This window comes from Lynx canadensis, chromosome A2, assembly GCF_007474595.2.
Source record: "Lynx canadensis isolate LIC74 chromosome A2, mLynCan4.pri.v2, whole genome shotgun sequence".
Taxonomy (NCBI): Eukaryota; Metazoa; Chordata; class Mammalia; order Carnivora; family Felidae; genus Lynx; species Lynx canadensis.
In genome coordinates, this window is record NC_044304.2 from 134,733,314 (window position 1) to 134,746,724 (window position 13,411).

The window sequence follows — 13,411 nt, forward strand, 5'->3', positions numbered from 1 at the left end:
TTTAATCTAGCAATTAAATTCAAAAGAGTATGATCTATGTCTAACATAACTTTGTATTCCCCTGCAATAGTACAGTGCTTTCCCTAACTGCTCAATGTTTAAGGAATAGACACTGAGCCTCTTGAGAACAGGGGTTTCTCTGGATTTTATTTAATGTTGTATATTCCCAGGGACTAACATAGTACCCGCCACACAATAAAGAACCAATAAACATTTCTTAAATGAATACATGGATATATCAAGAACAATGTTCTAATTATGGGCTGGGTTATGTGTACATATTTCCATAAAAACAGTATTTTTCTGGTAATTTTTAAAAAGATTGTTTAAAAAGCTTCTATTCGTACACTTTATCACATTTGAGCTAGCACAGTTGAGGGCTTGATGGGAACACAATCAAGGGCTCAGAATGTACTCGTCGCAGACTGGGTCCATATGGTCACTAGTGGAGAAAGGATCCTATACTCATGATGCTGACAAGCCTGCAGCAGGCGGCGGTAGGCGACTCCTCCTCCCTCCCAGGCCTTCCAGCCTCCTGCGCACGCGCACAGCCTCGTGCAGACCCCCGCGGGCCGGCTGGAGAGAGGCGGGGCTCCGGGGCGCGTGCGCGGCGACCTGGGCTGCGGGCCCCTCCCTTGGCGGAGGCGCGCGGCGCGGAGGACCGCACGGAAAGGGGGAAGTCAGGTGGCCGCTGCCGCCGCCGCCGCCGCCGCCGCGGTTTGTCGCCAGAAGGAAAATGGCGGATCTGGAGGAGCAGTTGTCTGATGAGGAGAAGGTAAGTGCTGCGGAGGTGGCGGAGTCCGTCATTGGGGACTCTGTAGAACCCTGGCGTGTCAGCCCGGATTCTGGCCGCCGGGAAGGGCATTGGTTTGTGCCCTCGGCTGCCCTTCCTCCTCCTCTCCTCGCTGCACCCTAGTGCCTGCCCCTGTCAGTCACCCGAGGCCCCGCGCGGGGGCAGGTCTCTGGCAGGCCTGCTCGCTCCGCTCCGCTCCTTGTAGGGTGTGTGCTCCGAAAATAGGAAGTAGGAGCCGGGCGGCGGCGCCTGGCGCGGAGGCGGGGGGCGCGGGGGGCGCAGAGGGCGGCGGCCGCTGGGAACCCTCTCGTTCCTCCTCGGTCGCGGGGCCCTACGCGGGGTCTGGGGACTGCAGACGGGTCCGTGTCCCGGCCTGGGAGCGGCCCAAGGGCGGTGCTCTGCCCGATGGCCTGGCCGAAGACTGTAGCCCGGGTGAGGGGTAAAGGAAAAAAATCGCTTAGGAAGAAGACCTTCGCTTCTCCCTTCTACTCCCTCCTCCCAGAAACAAAATGCTTCCTCCTTCCAGAAACAAAATGCTTCCTTTTCTGGTTCTCTACGCTTTTTTTCCTTTCCCCGTGCAAGTCTCCCTCCCCCTCTCCTTTTTTTTCCCCCCTTTTCTTTTTTCGGCTTTAGCATTAGGCTTGCAGCTTCCGTGTTCCCTGAAAGGCAGCGGAGTGGTTCACAAAAAGACCCCCTCCCCATGGTTGTTTTCTGCCCCGGTTGGCACTAGCCCCTCGGGGGCGATTTGGTGGCGCTCCACCGTCCTGCTAGGACTTCTGAAGAGGGGAGATTGTGCAGCTCCTTTTGCTTTATCTTAGATGCTATGACAACATTGGAACCAGATGAACGATTTAAATTCTCAGGCATTTAAAATAAGAAATCTGATCATTGAAATAGTCTGTCTTGTTCGCCGTTTCCTTTGGCTACTGTGAAGGCCCATTCCCTGGTGAAGAGGGGGGGGGCCCTACTAATTTTGAGTATTTTTCTGGGAAGGGCTTGGACGTTTCTCAAACTCAGAAGTGACTGACATAACCTGTGAATACAGTTTTCCAAGTGTCCACTCTTAATTTCACAGTGTTCTTTTTTTTTTTTTTTAACTTCCCGAAGCAGAACCGCGGTGTATGAAACACACACACCTCATGATGTTTAAGAAATCCTCATGTAAACCTAAGGATGTTTTCAGTTGGAACTCCCTGCCCCAAGTGTTTTTATATCCTGTAATATAAACTTGCGCCGAAATGTCATGTTCTGTCTCCTTCCCGATGTGAATATGCAGAAGTCGGCCTCATCTTCAATTTCGGAAGTCTTTTTCTTTCTCTTGTGCTCTTTGGTGAAAGTGATAATAAAAGGACAAGATGGGGAGAACCAAGCAGATCCCTGTATACATAAAAGTTGCTGTGCCATATTCACATGTGTTACATTGGTAAATAACCAGGAGTTGTCATCTGAAAATTTATGCAACCGGGCACACATATATTAAAGTGCTGAAAAGTTTTTAAAGGAATTCTCATGTTTTTATTCTACCGTTCTTAAGTACTGATTAGTAGTTCAAGTGGCTAGAATCTGGCTGAGGACTGAGTATTCAGTGTGGGAGTTAATATAGTCCTGTCATGTGTTGTAAAGGCCTAAAATAGCAAAGTTTTTTCAAAATGAGATGACAAGGTTCCTCATTATCTGGGCATTCTCAGGGCACTAAGGCTCCATAAAGGCGGAGGGGTAGGGTGTCTTATTCTCCAGGCTGCAACACAATGGTTTAAGAGTAAATGAATGAAAATTCTAATTTGAAGGAATTTGGTGTTTTTGTTTTTATTTCGAGTTTTGTAAGATTATTCTGTAGATATTTTCATATAGATTTCATTGATATATTTAGTGATTAAGAAGACAGCTGACCAAACTTCTGGGTTAAATTCAAGTAACTAGTTAAGTGAAATTCTAACACTTTTGTCACTTCAGTTATCTAAATGTTTTTTTTAATCTTTTGGGAGTAGGACAGCTGGGTATAGAATCAGAAGTAGAATTTTAAAAGGTGGTATTTTTAAACTAATATTTAAATCGTGTTACTTTTTCTGCCACCTTGTTTGTAATTTTCAAAAATAAGCTTTTAAAATTTTTAGGTTGTTGGAATTTCCATTATTGATTGCAGATCTGAAGAAGTCAAGCTATTAACTTACATAGTACTCATACTTTGTATATGCATGGCTCAGACGCTAGATTCATTAATTTGTTGTAAGTTTGAGGTAGGTTTTATTGATACCATTTCATGTAATACCATTTTACAGATATGTCAGAAGCTTTAAGTAATTCTCCCAAGGACACCTAAGTAAAAAGTGACAGAGGTGGTATTTAAACCTGTTTGTCTGAAACCAAAGTTGATGCTCTTGTGGCATTATATTTCCTTAGTAAATGATGATAGGACCCTCTTCTGGGTTTATTTTTGTGTTTAATTTGTTGATGGCTAATGTTGAAAAAACAAACATAGTTCTTTTTGTTTGTAATAAAAATTGTAAATACCAAACATTAAATAATGTTGGGTTCTGTGCTCGCTTCGGCAGCACATATACTAAATAATGTTGGGTTCTAAATTTAAGTTGTGTTTGATCATTTTAGAGCAAAGTTTATTACTGTTTAACACGTTTAAAAATTTTACGCTACTGGTATAGTTTCGTATCTGGTAGGAAGCATTTTAGAAATTAATCTAGAATAACATCTTTACTTTTTAAAATCATGTACAATTGCTTTGTGAGGATACCACTATGAAATTTAATAATCTTTCACCTTTGGCCACTGGGTTAATAGGGAATAAAATTATCTGAAGAAGCGCAGTGAAGTTCTTTAAAGTTTCATTTGTTGTAGTGTATCTGACTGATCTTTTTTCATAGTTTAGAAACTCTAGGCCAAAAATAATTCATGTTTTCCACTTCTGGGGTCAGCTGCATTGTACAGCAAAGCATTTTTGTGAATTTGAAATTATATGAAATTATGGTATAAGGCTCAAAGCAGGAGAATTATTCGCTTCACACCCCTCTGTACAGTGGGAAGTCACTCCTAAGCTCCAGAAGGAAGACATTTATTTGTTGGAAAGGATCCGGCTCCATCCCCCCCCCATCCTCCACCCAGCATAATCCCTCTCACCTTTCCCCAGTGATTAGTGGTCCACTTCCATAGTTGCAACTTTTATATCTTTGTAAATGTGTCTTGAGTATATAGCTCGGCCCTAACTTCTCTTCTGAGCACTGGTCGCACATTTTTATTGTTGGTCCTTTTTACAGGAGATAGTTAATAAGATGTGTTTAAATGGAACCTTCCTACAAGTAAATACATGAAGTCCCCTCCCCTTTCCCCCTACACAAAGTGGGGCAGAAATCTATCTCCTCTTACTCGTTTTTCTCTTTCTCTATTCCCATTATTCTGGTCATCCAGGTTTTTAACTTCAGCTTTAACTTTTGTCTCCTTGAGCTCTGTACCTTACAATCTGTTTCCGAATCTTGTCACTTCTATCATCAAAATGTTTCTTATGCTTAAAAAGGTAATTCATTGATATTAATATTTAGTTTATTACTTCTCAGTTGACCAGACTATTAACTGTTGTTACTTATGTTATTAGCTACTCTTGTTTAGTAATAAAATTTTACTGTATGAACAGAATGCAAATTGATTGTAGCTGCTCTGTGACTACACAGTTAAGGAAATAAAGAAATAAAGGCAGGGGAAGAAAAGTAGGGTTAGAAGAATGTCATAGCTGGTCTTTACCTTCTGTTGTATTTGCCACTGGTAGGCTTTTATTGTAAACTTTCTAGACTAATGCCTCCAACTTCTTGTATCCAAGCCATGTTTTAATATGTTTATATATTCCCAAACTTTTAGTTGCTGAATCCTCCATTGCCTTTACTAGGAAGCTCAACTCTTAAAAATGATATTCATGGCCTTGTGTTCCATTCTAACCTAAATAGGTCTGACTCCAATATATGTACTGTTATTTAATCATACTGTGAATTCAGAGACCTACATGTTAGTCCATGTCTAGCACCTTGGGTAAATTATTTAGCCTCTCAGCCTCAGTTTCCTCTAAAATGTGAGGATAAGTGTAAATGGTACCTGGCATGTAGTAAACACACAATACATTATAGTTATTTTTATCTGTAGATGACTTCTTTTTTTTTTTTTTTTTTTTTTTTTTTTTTTCAACGTTTATTTATTTTTGGGACAGAGAGAGACAGAGCATGAATGGGGGAGGGGCAGAGAGAGAGGGAGACACAGAATCAGAAACAGGCTCCAGGCTCTGAGCCATCAGCCCAGAGCCTGACGCGGGGCTCGAACTCACGCACCGTGAGATCGTGACCTGGCTGAAGTCGGACGCTTAACCGACTGCGCCACCCAGGCGCCCCTGTAGATGACTTCTTACCCACTTTGAGTGTTGGTACTGCTCCCTGATCTGTCCTTTTTTTTTCTTTTTTTGAAAGATGAAAATCTTACTCATTCCTCAAGATTTATCTCAGATCACATGACTGGTTTAATAACTCTTCTGAACTCTGTATCATTAGTATTAAATACAATTTTGCATAACAGTTATGTGCTTAACTGTCTTTTTCCTCTTGTTCTGGAATTCCTAAGTACAGAAATAATATTCTTAGCATCTGTCATTATGCTGCATGTGGTGAGTAGAAGGGTTCAATGAGTGAATGAAAAAGGAAGTAGAAGTAACATATGAAGTCAAGTTTTTGAGGGAAAATTTAGGGTACATGAATTTTTCATTTCTAAATAATGCTATAGATTTTAAAGATTTAGATAATCAAATGAAATTCTTGGTGCTCCTTAAGGTACAGGTACAGCTCCATATTGGCTATGGTTTAAATCATTCACACATGCTAAATATTCTTTATAAGTAGTTTATATAGTTCTCCCTCACTATATAATCATTATTTGGTTTCAGAAGTTTTGTTAGGGGGCTCAGTCAGTTAAACGTCCAACTTCAGCCCAGGTCATGATCTCACAGTTCGTGGGTTCGAGCCCTGCTTCGGGTTATGTGCTGACAGCTCGGAGCCTGGAGCCTGCTTCGGATTCTGTGTCTCTCCATCTCTCGGCCCCTCCCCTGCTCATGCTCTGTGTCTCTCTGTCGCTCAATAATAAATAAACATTAAAAAAAAAATTTTTTTTTAAAGTTTTGTTTGTATTTGAAAGCAATGTAAGTTGCAATCATAATTAATGTAAAATTTACAGTGTTCTTATTAACCAGAAAGTAAACTAAACCAGTAAGCTATTAATGTAGAAAATATTCATTCCTAATTTCATTCTGTGGACGAATGATTCTGTCATTGCATGAACAGAATGTAAAACTTCCTATAGCAAGCAGAAACTTTATAGCTGCTGTATCATTAGTGGAGTTTTTTAGACTTTGCACATTAAAACAAGTTGGTAGTACTTTTTTCAGTGCTTTTGGGAGCCATTTCTACATAAAATAAGGATAGTTAGATACATAGAACGTTGTGTCTTAGTGTAAAAATATGGGATGTAAAAACAGAGCAGAGTGCAAAGTAATGTTTAAAGTTGAAAGCATGACTGGAAGACTTGACCTATCGTTCTGTGCTCTGACCTAAAAGCCTGATTGCCTGAAGCAGTAACTTATTGGAAAAGATTTGTGCATGTCAGAAAAAAAACTAGGGGTTCCATAAAACCATCTATAGTTGTCAAAAAAGGAGAATTTCACAAATTTTGTTTTGAAGGTTAGATGTACTCTCTTTACATTCTTTCTCTTATAGCATTTATTTAAGCATTTCACTTTGAACCTAATGTCTGAGAACTTTCCTTACACATTTTAGTTCATAATGTTTGTATTGACTGTGAATGGAAATAATTTTTGAAAACTGCCTCCACGTTTATTCATTTACCAAATATACCATACTTCATTGATTCCAGTACTCATAATTTTCCATATTTTAAATATGCCTGGGTGCCTCAGTTGGTTGAGCGTTCAAACTCTTGATTTCGGCTCAGGTTGTGATCTCGCAGTCATGGGATTGAGCCCTGTGTCATGCTGAGTGTGCAGGCTACTTAAGATCCTGTCTCTCTTCCTTTGCCCCTCTCTTCCACTTGGGTGTGTGATTCTCTCTCTCTCTCTCTCTCTCAAAAAAAAGAAAAAGAAAAGAAAAGAAAAAAGAAAAAGATCTCTGGAATCAGGTTCCATTGTGCAGTCAATGGCTTATGATATTAATCAGTAGCGTTTTTTCTTTTTTAGTGGTACATTAAATTATGCCTCTTACATTGATTGTGAATCAAAGTAAGCAAGGATATAATGCGACCACTAACAACGTAAAATCTTGGCATGAGGGGCTTGGGGAAGGGAGCTTTATATGGCATCTCCTTACACATTCTGTTTAATATGTCTAATGTGGATCAGCAGCAGAAGGGCCCTGCTCAGTGAAGGCATGCAGAGTTTCAGGCTGTTGGAGGATTTCAGTGTGAACTTGGGCTTTTTGATGTGGTACATATATATAATGGAATATTATTCAGCCATGAGCAAGAATAATATCTTGCCATTTATGACAACATAGAAGGACCTTGAGCACATTATGCTAAGTGAGATAAGTCAAAGAAAGACAAGTACTGTACGATATCCCTTAAAATGTGAAATATAAAAAAGTCGAGCCTGTTTTTAATTAAAACAAAAAAAAAAATGAAAAAAAAAAAACCCACCAGAGCAAAATAGTGGTTACCAGGGGATGGAGGTTGGGAGGATAAGACTGATAGTGTTTAAGAGTACAAACTTGTAATGAGTTGTAAATAAGCCATAGAGATGTGATATACAGTATAGTGAATATAGACAATAATATATAAAGTGTGTATAATATAAAATAGTTATGATAAATATTGCTTCAATGGCAGTCATTAAGAATATATAAATGTATCAAAGTAACATGCTGTACACTTTTTTTTTTTAAGTTTATAGCAAGAGCGTGAGAGGGGGTAGGGGCAGAGAGAGAGGGTGAGAGAGAATCCTAGGCAGGCTCTGTGCTGTCAGCGCAGAGGCCCGTGTGGGGCTCAATCTCACGACTGTGAGATCATGACCTGAGCTGAAATCAAGAGTTGGATGCTTAACCATCTGCACCACCCAGGCACCCCGTCATGCTGTACACTTCATGTTTACAGTATGTAGCATGTCATAAGAAAATAGATACCAAAAAAACCCCACAAATTTTAGACTTTTTCCCCCACCGTCCTGGTCCTGGCAGCAGTGGGAAGGAAATGTGAATAGCACACTGATTTTTAAAGTTGCCCCTCCCTCACCACACATGCACTTGGAGATCATTACACTACTGCTCAGGTTTTAGTTAACTAAAGCAAGTTATATCTATAAACCTAATTTCAGAGGGGTCAGGGGAGTAAAAGAATTGTAGCATTTGTGACTAGCAGTAATGACACCATGTATTAGGTTTCAGACTCACTGAAGTTTGGTGATTTGATCACCTGTTTGGTAGATGAAAGATTATAGATTCAAAGATAAATTATACACACACACACACACACACACACACACACATACATGGATGTATACATAGTATAGCATCAAAAAGTAATAAGTTCATGGAAATTCAGAAGACAGAAAAATTACTTCTGCCTAGGAGGATGGTAGACATCAGTTGGGGTGCAGGCTCATGCCTCAGTGCACAACAAAGGAAGTAAAAATAGGAAACTGGGAATGAACAGAGAGTATGAGTTATATTAGGTACTTTGCAAGTTAAGAGATGCAAAGATGAACCGTGCTACTGAATAGCACAGGGTTTTCTCAGCCTCAGCATTATTGACACTTGAGGTCAGAAAACATTGCAAGGGCTGTCCTATGCACTGTAAGATGTTTAATAGCATCCTTGGCTCACATGGTGCCAATAACACCTCCCTCCCCTCCCCTGGCATGATAATCAGATTGTTCTCTATAGGACAAAATTGTCCCTGGTTGAGCACCTTGGCTCTAGACATACTATAGGAGCTAGTAAGAGCAGTGGGAACTTGAGTTAAGTGTTAAGACGTGACTTAAAGTAGTTTCACAAGACATGAAGAAAAAAAACATTGCTAACAGATTTCAGAGTTGGAATCAACAGGACTTGGTGAGTGAATGTAGTGGAAATGGGAGAATCAGGGATAACTGAACGTTAAAATCTGGATAACTAGGAAGTGGTACCACCATTAACTGGGGAACTCAGGAAGAGGATGGACAGCGGGGAGGAGTAATGGTGAGTTTGACTCAGGTTATACTGAAATGCTAGCAGAATGTCTGTTTGAACATGCCTAGAAGATAGGGAAACAGAAATGGAACTTGGAAAAAACAGTCCCAGATATTTTATACAGATTTGGAAATTTCTCTTTTGTGGCCACAAGATGGAATAAAACTGTTAAAAGAACAAGCTTAGACATAGCAAAGAGGAGAAGTCAGAGAGCATATACTTTTGCATATACACTTATTTAGAAAATATAAGGAGAGAAACAAGAAGGTGAGGGATGATCCTTGAAGTAGAAATCTGTGTTGTAGTACAGAGTAGGTGCTAATGTCACAGAACTTGAAGAGAATTTCTAGAAGGAGCAATAACAGCGTTTCAGAGATTAAGAAGGAATATAGGTTTGAGAAAAGCCTTTATATTTAAGATAAAGGGATGAGAAACATTTTATCTATGGTATGCCACTATCTATACTACATTAATCTCTCAGTTGTCAGAGTAATTTTGTTGTTATACCCGTTTTATAGGGGGAAAACTAGCACAGATAAGGCTATTTAAGCAGTGGACTAGAGATCACTGGTGGCCCTTTTTTTTTTTAAGTTTTTATTTAAATTCCAGTTAGTTAACGTACAGTGTAATATTAGTTTCAGGTGTACAATGTAGTGGTTCAACACTCCCATACATCATCCAGTGCTCATCACAACATATGCATTCCTTAATCCCATCATCTATTTCACCCATCCCCCCTGCCCACCTCCCTTCTGGTAACCATGAGTTAGTTCTCTATAGTTAAGAATCTGTTTCTTGGTTTGCCCCTTTCTCACTCACTCTCTCTCTCTTTCCCTTTGCTCATTTGTTTTGTTTCTTAAATTCCACATATGAGTGAACTCGTGATATTTGGCTTTCTCTGGCTAACTACTTTGCTTAGCATAATACTTTCTAGCTCTGTCTATGTCCTTGCAATGGCAGTATTTCATTCTTTTTTATGCTTGGGTAATATTCCATTTATATATTTGCCACATCTGTATCAGTTTGCATTCCCACCAACAATGCCAGAAGGTTCCTCTTTCTCCACATCCTTGCCAACACCTGTCATTTCTTGTGTTCTTGATTTTAGCCATTCTGACAGGTGTGAGGTGATACCTCATTGTAGTTTTGATTTGCATTTCCCTAATGATGAGTGATATTGAGCATCTTTTCATGCATCTGTTGGCCCCCTGTATGTCTTCTTTGGAAAAATGTCTGTTCATGTCTTCTGACCATTTTTAATTTGGATTCATTTTTGAGATGTTGAGTTTTAAAAGTTCTTTATTTTGATACTAGCCTTTTATCAGGTATGTTATTTGTAAATATCTCCCATTTCATAGGTTGCCATTTATTTATTTATTTATTTATTTATTTATTTATTTATTTATTTATTTATTTTTAAGTGGGCTTCATACCCAGCGCAGAGCCCAGTATGGGGCTTGAATTCACAACCCTGCGATCAAGACCTGAGCTGAGGTCAAGAGTTGGCCATTTAACCAACTGAGCCACCCAGGTGCCCCTTGTAGGTTGCCTTTTAATTTTGTTGATTGTTTCCTATACTGTGTAGAGGCTTTTTATGTTGATATATTCCCAAAAGTTTATCTTTTGCTTTTGTTTCCCTTTCCTCAGAAGTCCTATCTAGAAAGAAGTTGCTACAACCAATATCAAAGAAGTTACTGCTGACGTTTTCTTGTAGGATTTTTATGGTTTCCTGTCTCACATTTAGGTTTCTCATACATTTTGAGTTTATTTTCGTGTATGGTAAAAGAAAGTGGTCCAGTTTCATTCTTTTGCATGTTGCTGTCCAGTTTTCCCAACACCATTTGTTGAAGAGACTTTTTCCCTCTTTCTTGCTCTGTCAAAGATTAATTGACCGTAATTGTGGGTTCATTTGTGAGTTTTCAATTCTGTCCTATTGATCTGTGTGTTTTTGTTCCAGTACCATACTGTTTTGATTACTGCAGTTTTGCAATATAACTTGAAGTCCAGAATTGTGATGCCTTCAGCTTTTTTTTTTTTTTCAAGATTGCTTTGACTATTTGGGGTCAGTTGTGGTTCCAAACAAATTTTAAGATTGTTTGCTCTAGCTCTGTGAAAAATGCTATTCGTATTTTGATAGGGATTGCATTAAATGTGTAGATTGCTTTGGGTAGTATAGACATCTTAACAGTATTCTTCCAATCCATGAGCATGGGATGTCTTTCCATTTCTTCCAGTTTCTGTCATCAGTGTTTTATAGTTTTCAGAGTACAGGTCTTTCACCTCTTTGGTTAGGTTTATTTCTAGGTATCTTAATTGTTTTGGGTGCAGTTGTAAATGGGATTGATTCCTTGCTTTCTCTCTGCTGCTTCATTACTGGCATATAGAAATGCAACAAATTTCTGTACTTTGATTTTGTATCCTGAAACTTTACTGAATTCATTTAACAGTTCTGGCAGTTTTTTGGTGGAGTCTTTTGGGTTTTCTGTATAGAGTGTATCATGTCATTTGTGACTAGTGAAAGTTTTACTTCTTCCTTACCAACTTGGATGCTTTCTATTTCTTTCTGTCTGATGGCTAGGACTTCCAGTACTACGTTAAATGAAAGTGGTGAGAGTGGACATCCCTATCTTGTTCATGACCCTAGAAGAAAGGCTGTCAGTTTGTCCCCTTTGAGGAGGATATTAGCTGTGGGTTTTTCATAGATGGCCTTTATTATGTTGAGGTGTGTTTCCTCTAAACCTACTTGTTCAGGTTTTTTATTATGAATGGAAGTTGTGCTTTGTCAGATGCTTTTTCTGTAGCTATTGAAATGATCATATGGTTCTTATCCTTTCTTCTAATATGATATATCACATTAGTTGATTTGCAAATATTGAGCCACCCTTGCAACCCAGGAATAAATTCCACTTGATTGTGGTGAATGATTTTTTTTTAATGCATTGTTGGATTTGGTTTGCTAGTATTTTGCTAGCATCTATGTTCATCAGAGATATTGGTCTGTAGCTCTCTTTCTTTGTGGTGTCTTCATCTGGTTTTGGTATCAGGGTAATGCTGGCCTCATGGAAAGAATTTGGAAGTTTTCCATCATTTTCTATTTTATATAGAATAGTTTGAGAAGAATAAGTATAAACTCTTTAAATGTTTGGTAGAATTCACCTGTGAAGCCATCTGGTCCTGAAATTTTGTTTGTTAGGAGTTTTTGATTACTTATTCAATTTCGTTGTTAGTTATCAGTCTGTTCAAGTTTTCTATTTCTTCCTGTTTCAGTTTTGTTAATTTGTATGTTTGTAGGAATTTATCCATTTCTTCTGTCCAGTTTGTTGGCATAATCTCATATAAGTATTTGTATTTCTGTGATGTTGGTTATTTCTCCTCTTTCATTTGTGATTTTACTTATTTCGGTCCTTTCTCTTTTTGATAAGTTTGGCAAGAGGTTTCTCAATTTTATTTTTTCAAAGAACCAGCTCTTGATTTCATTGCTCTGTTCTATTGATTTTTTTTTTTTTTTTTTTTTTTTTTTTTTTTTTTTTTAGTTTTCTCTATCATTTATTTCTGCTCTAATCTTCATTATTTCCTTCCACTGGTTGCCTTTAAGAGAGCAATTTTATTAGAGCCCTGCAGCAGGGAGCAGGTAGAGAAAAGCCAGATTACCCAAGTCTAAAAGGTGTGTATATGCTTTCCTTCTTCCAGAAATGGCCTTTCGTTCATGTCTTGCATTGTAAACAATCCTTCGGTAACCAGACCAAAAACTTCCCTCATGACTTTTGTATCCTGGCCTATGCTCCCTTAGAAATTTGTATATACCTTTGTTATAACATTTACCAATTTTTTAAATAGATTTACCCGATTTTCTTAATTCCTTTGTTCTTCAAGGGCAGGCCTTGTGTCTTACTAATCTTTGTAATTCCAGTGGAGTGCCTGGCATACATTAGATCATTGGTTTTCAACTCTAGCTGCACATTAGAATCAATTGGAGAGTTTATAAACAAACTTGGATGCACAAGCTTCACTTACAGGTGAGGCCTCGAGCCTTTGTACCCTTGTAAAACAAACAAAAAAAAGCTTCCCAGATGATTTGAATGTGCCATGGGGTTGAATGTCACTGTATTAGATGCTCCATAAATGTTAACTAAAGAAAGGTAAGAAGTGGCAGCAATAAGTATAAACTATTTTTGAAAAAATATGATAGTGAAACAAAAGAGAAAGGATAGGCATTACTACTTCATTTTTTCCTACTATTTAATTTAGGAATACTTTATGTTTTTTAAGATAGAAAAAATTTAGGAATGTTCATGGACTAAGGGGGATGATTCAGAGGAGATAAAGAAATTGAAAATTTAAGACAAGTAATAGTTTATACATAACTTCTTTTTCAGTTAATGATAATGCCTACTTTGGACTC

At 38.6% G+C, this 13,411-nt stretch overlaps 1 protein-coding gene across 1 annotated transcript in view; it reads left to right on the forward strand.

The window, feature by feature from the left end:
• The first annotated feature begins 627 nt into the window (after positions 1-627).
• Positions 628-13,411, forward strand: part of CAPZA2 (capping actin protein of muscle Z-line subunit alpha 2) — a 60,351-nt gene continuing 47,567 nt past the window's right edge. Inside the window, exon 1 of the mRNA XM_030308282.2 lies at positions 628-775. Coding sequence (XP_030164142.1) covers positions 737-775 — 39 coding nt within the window. The 5' untranslated portion in view covers positions 628-736. The remainder of the gene's footprint in view (positions 776-13,411) is intronic.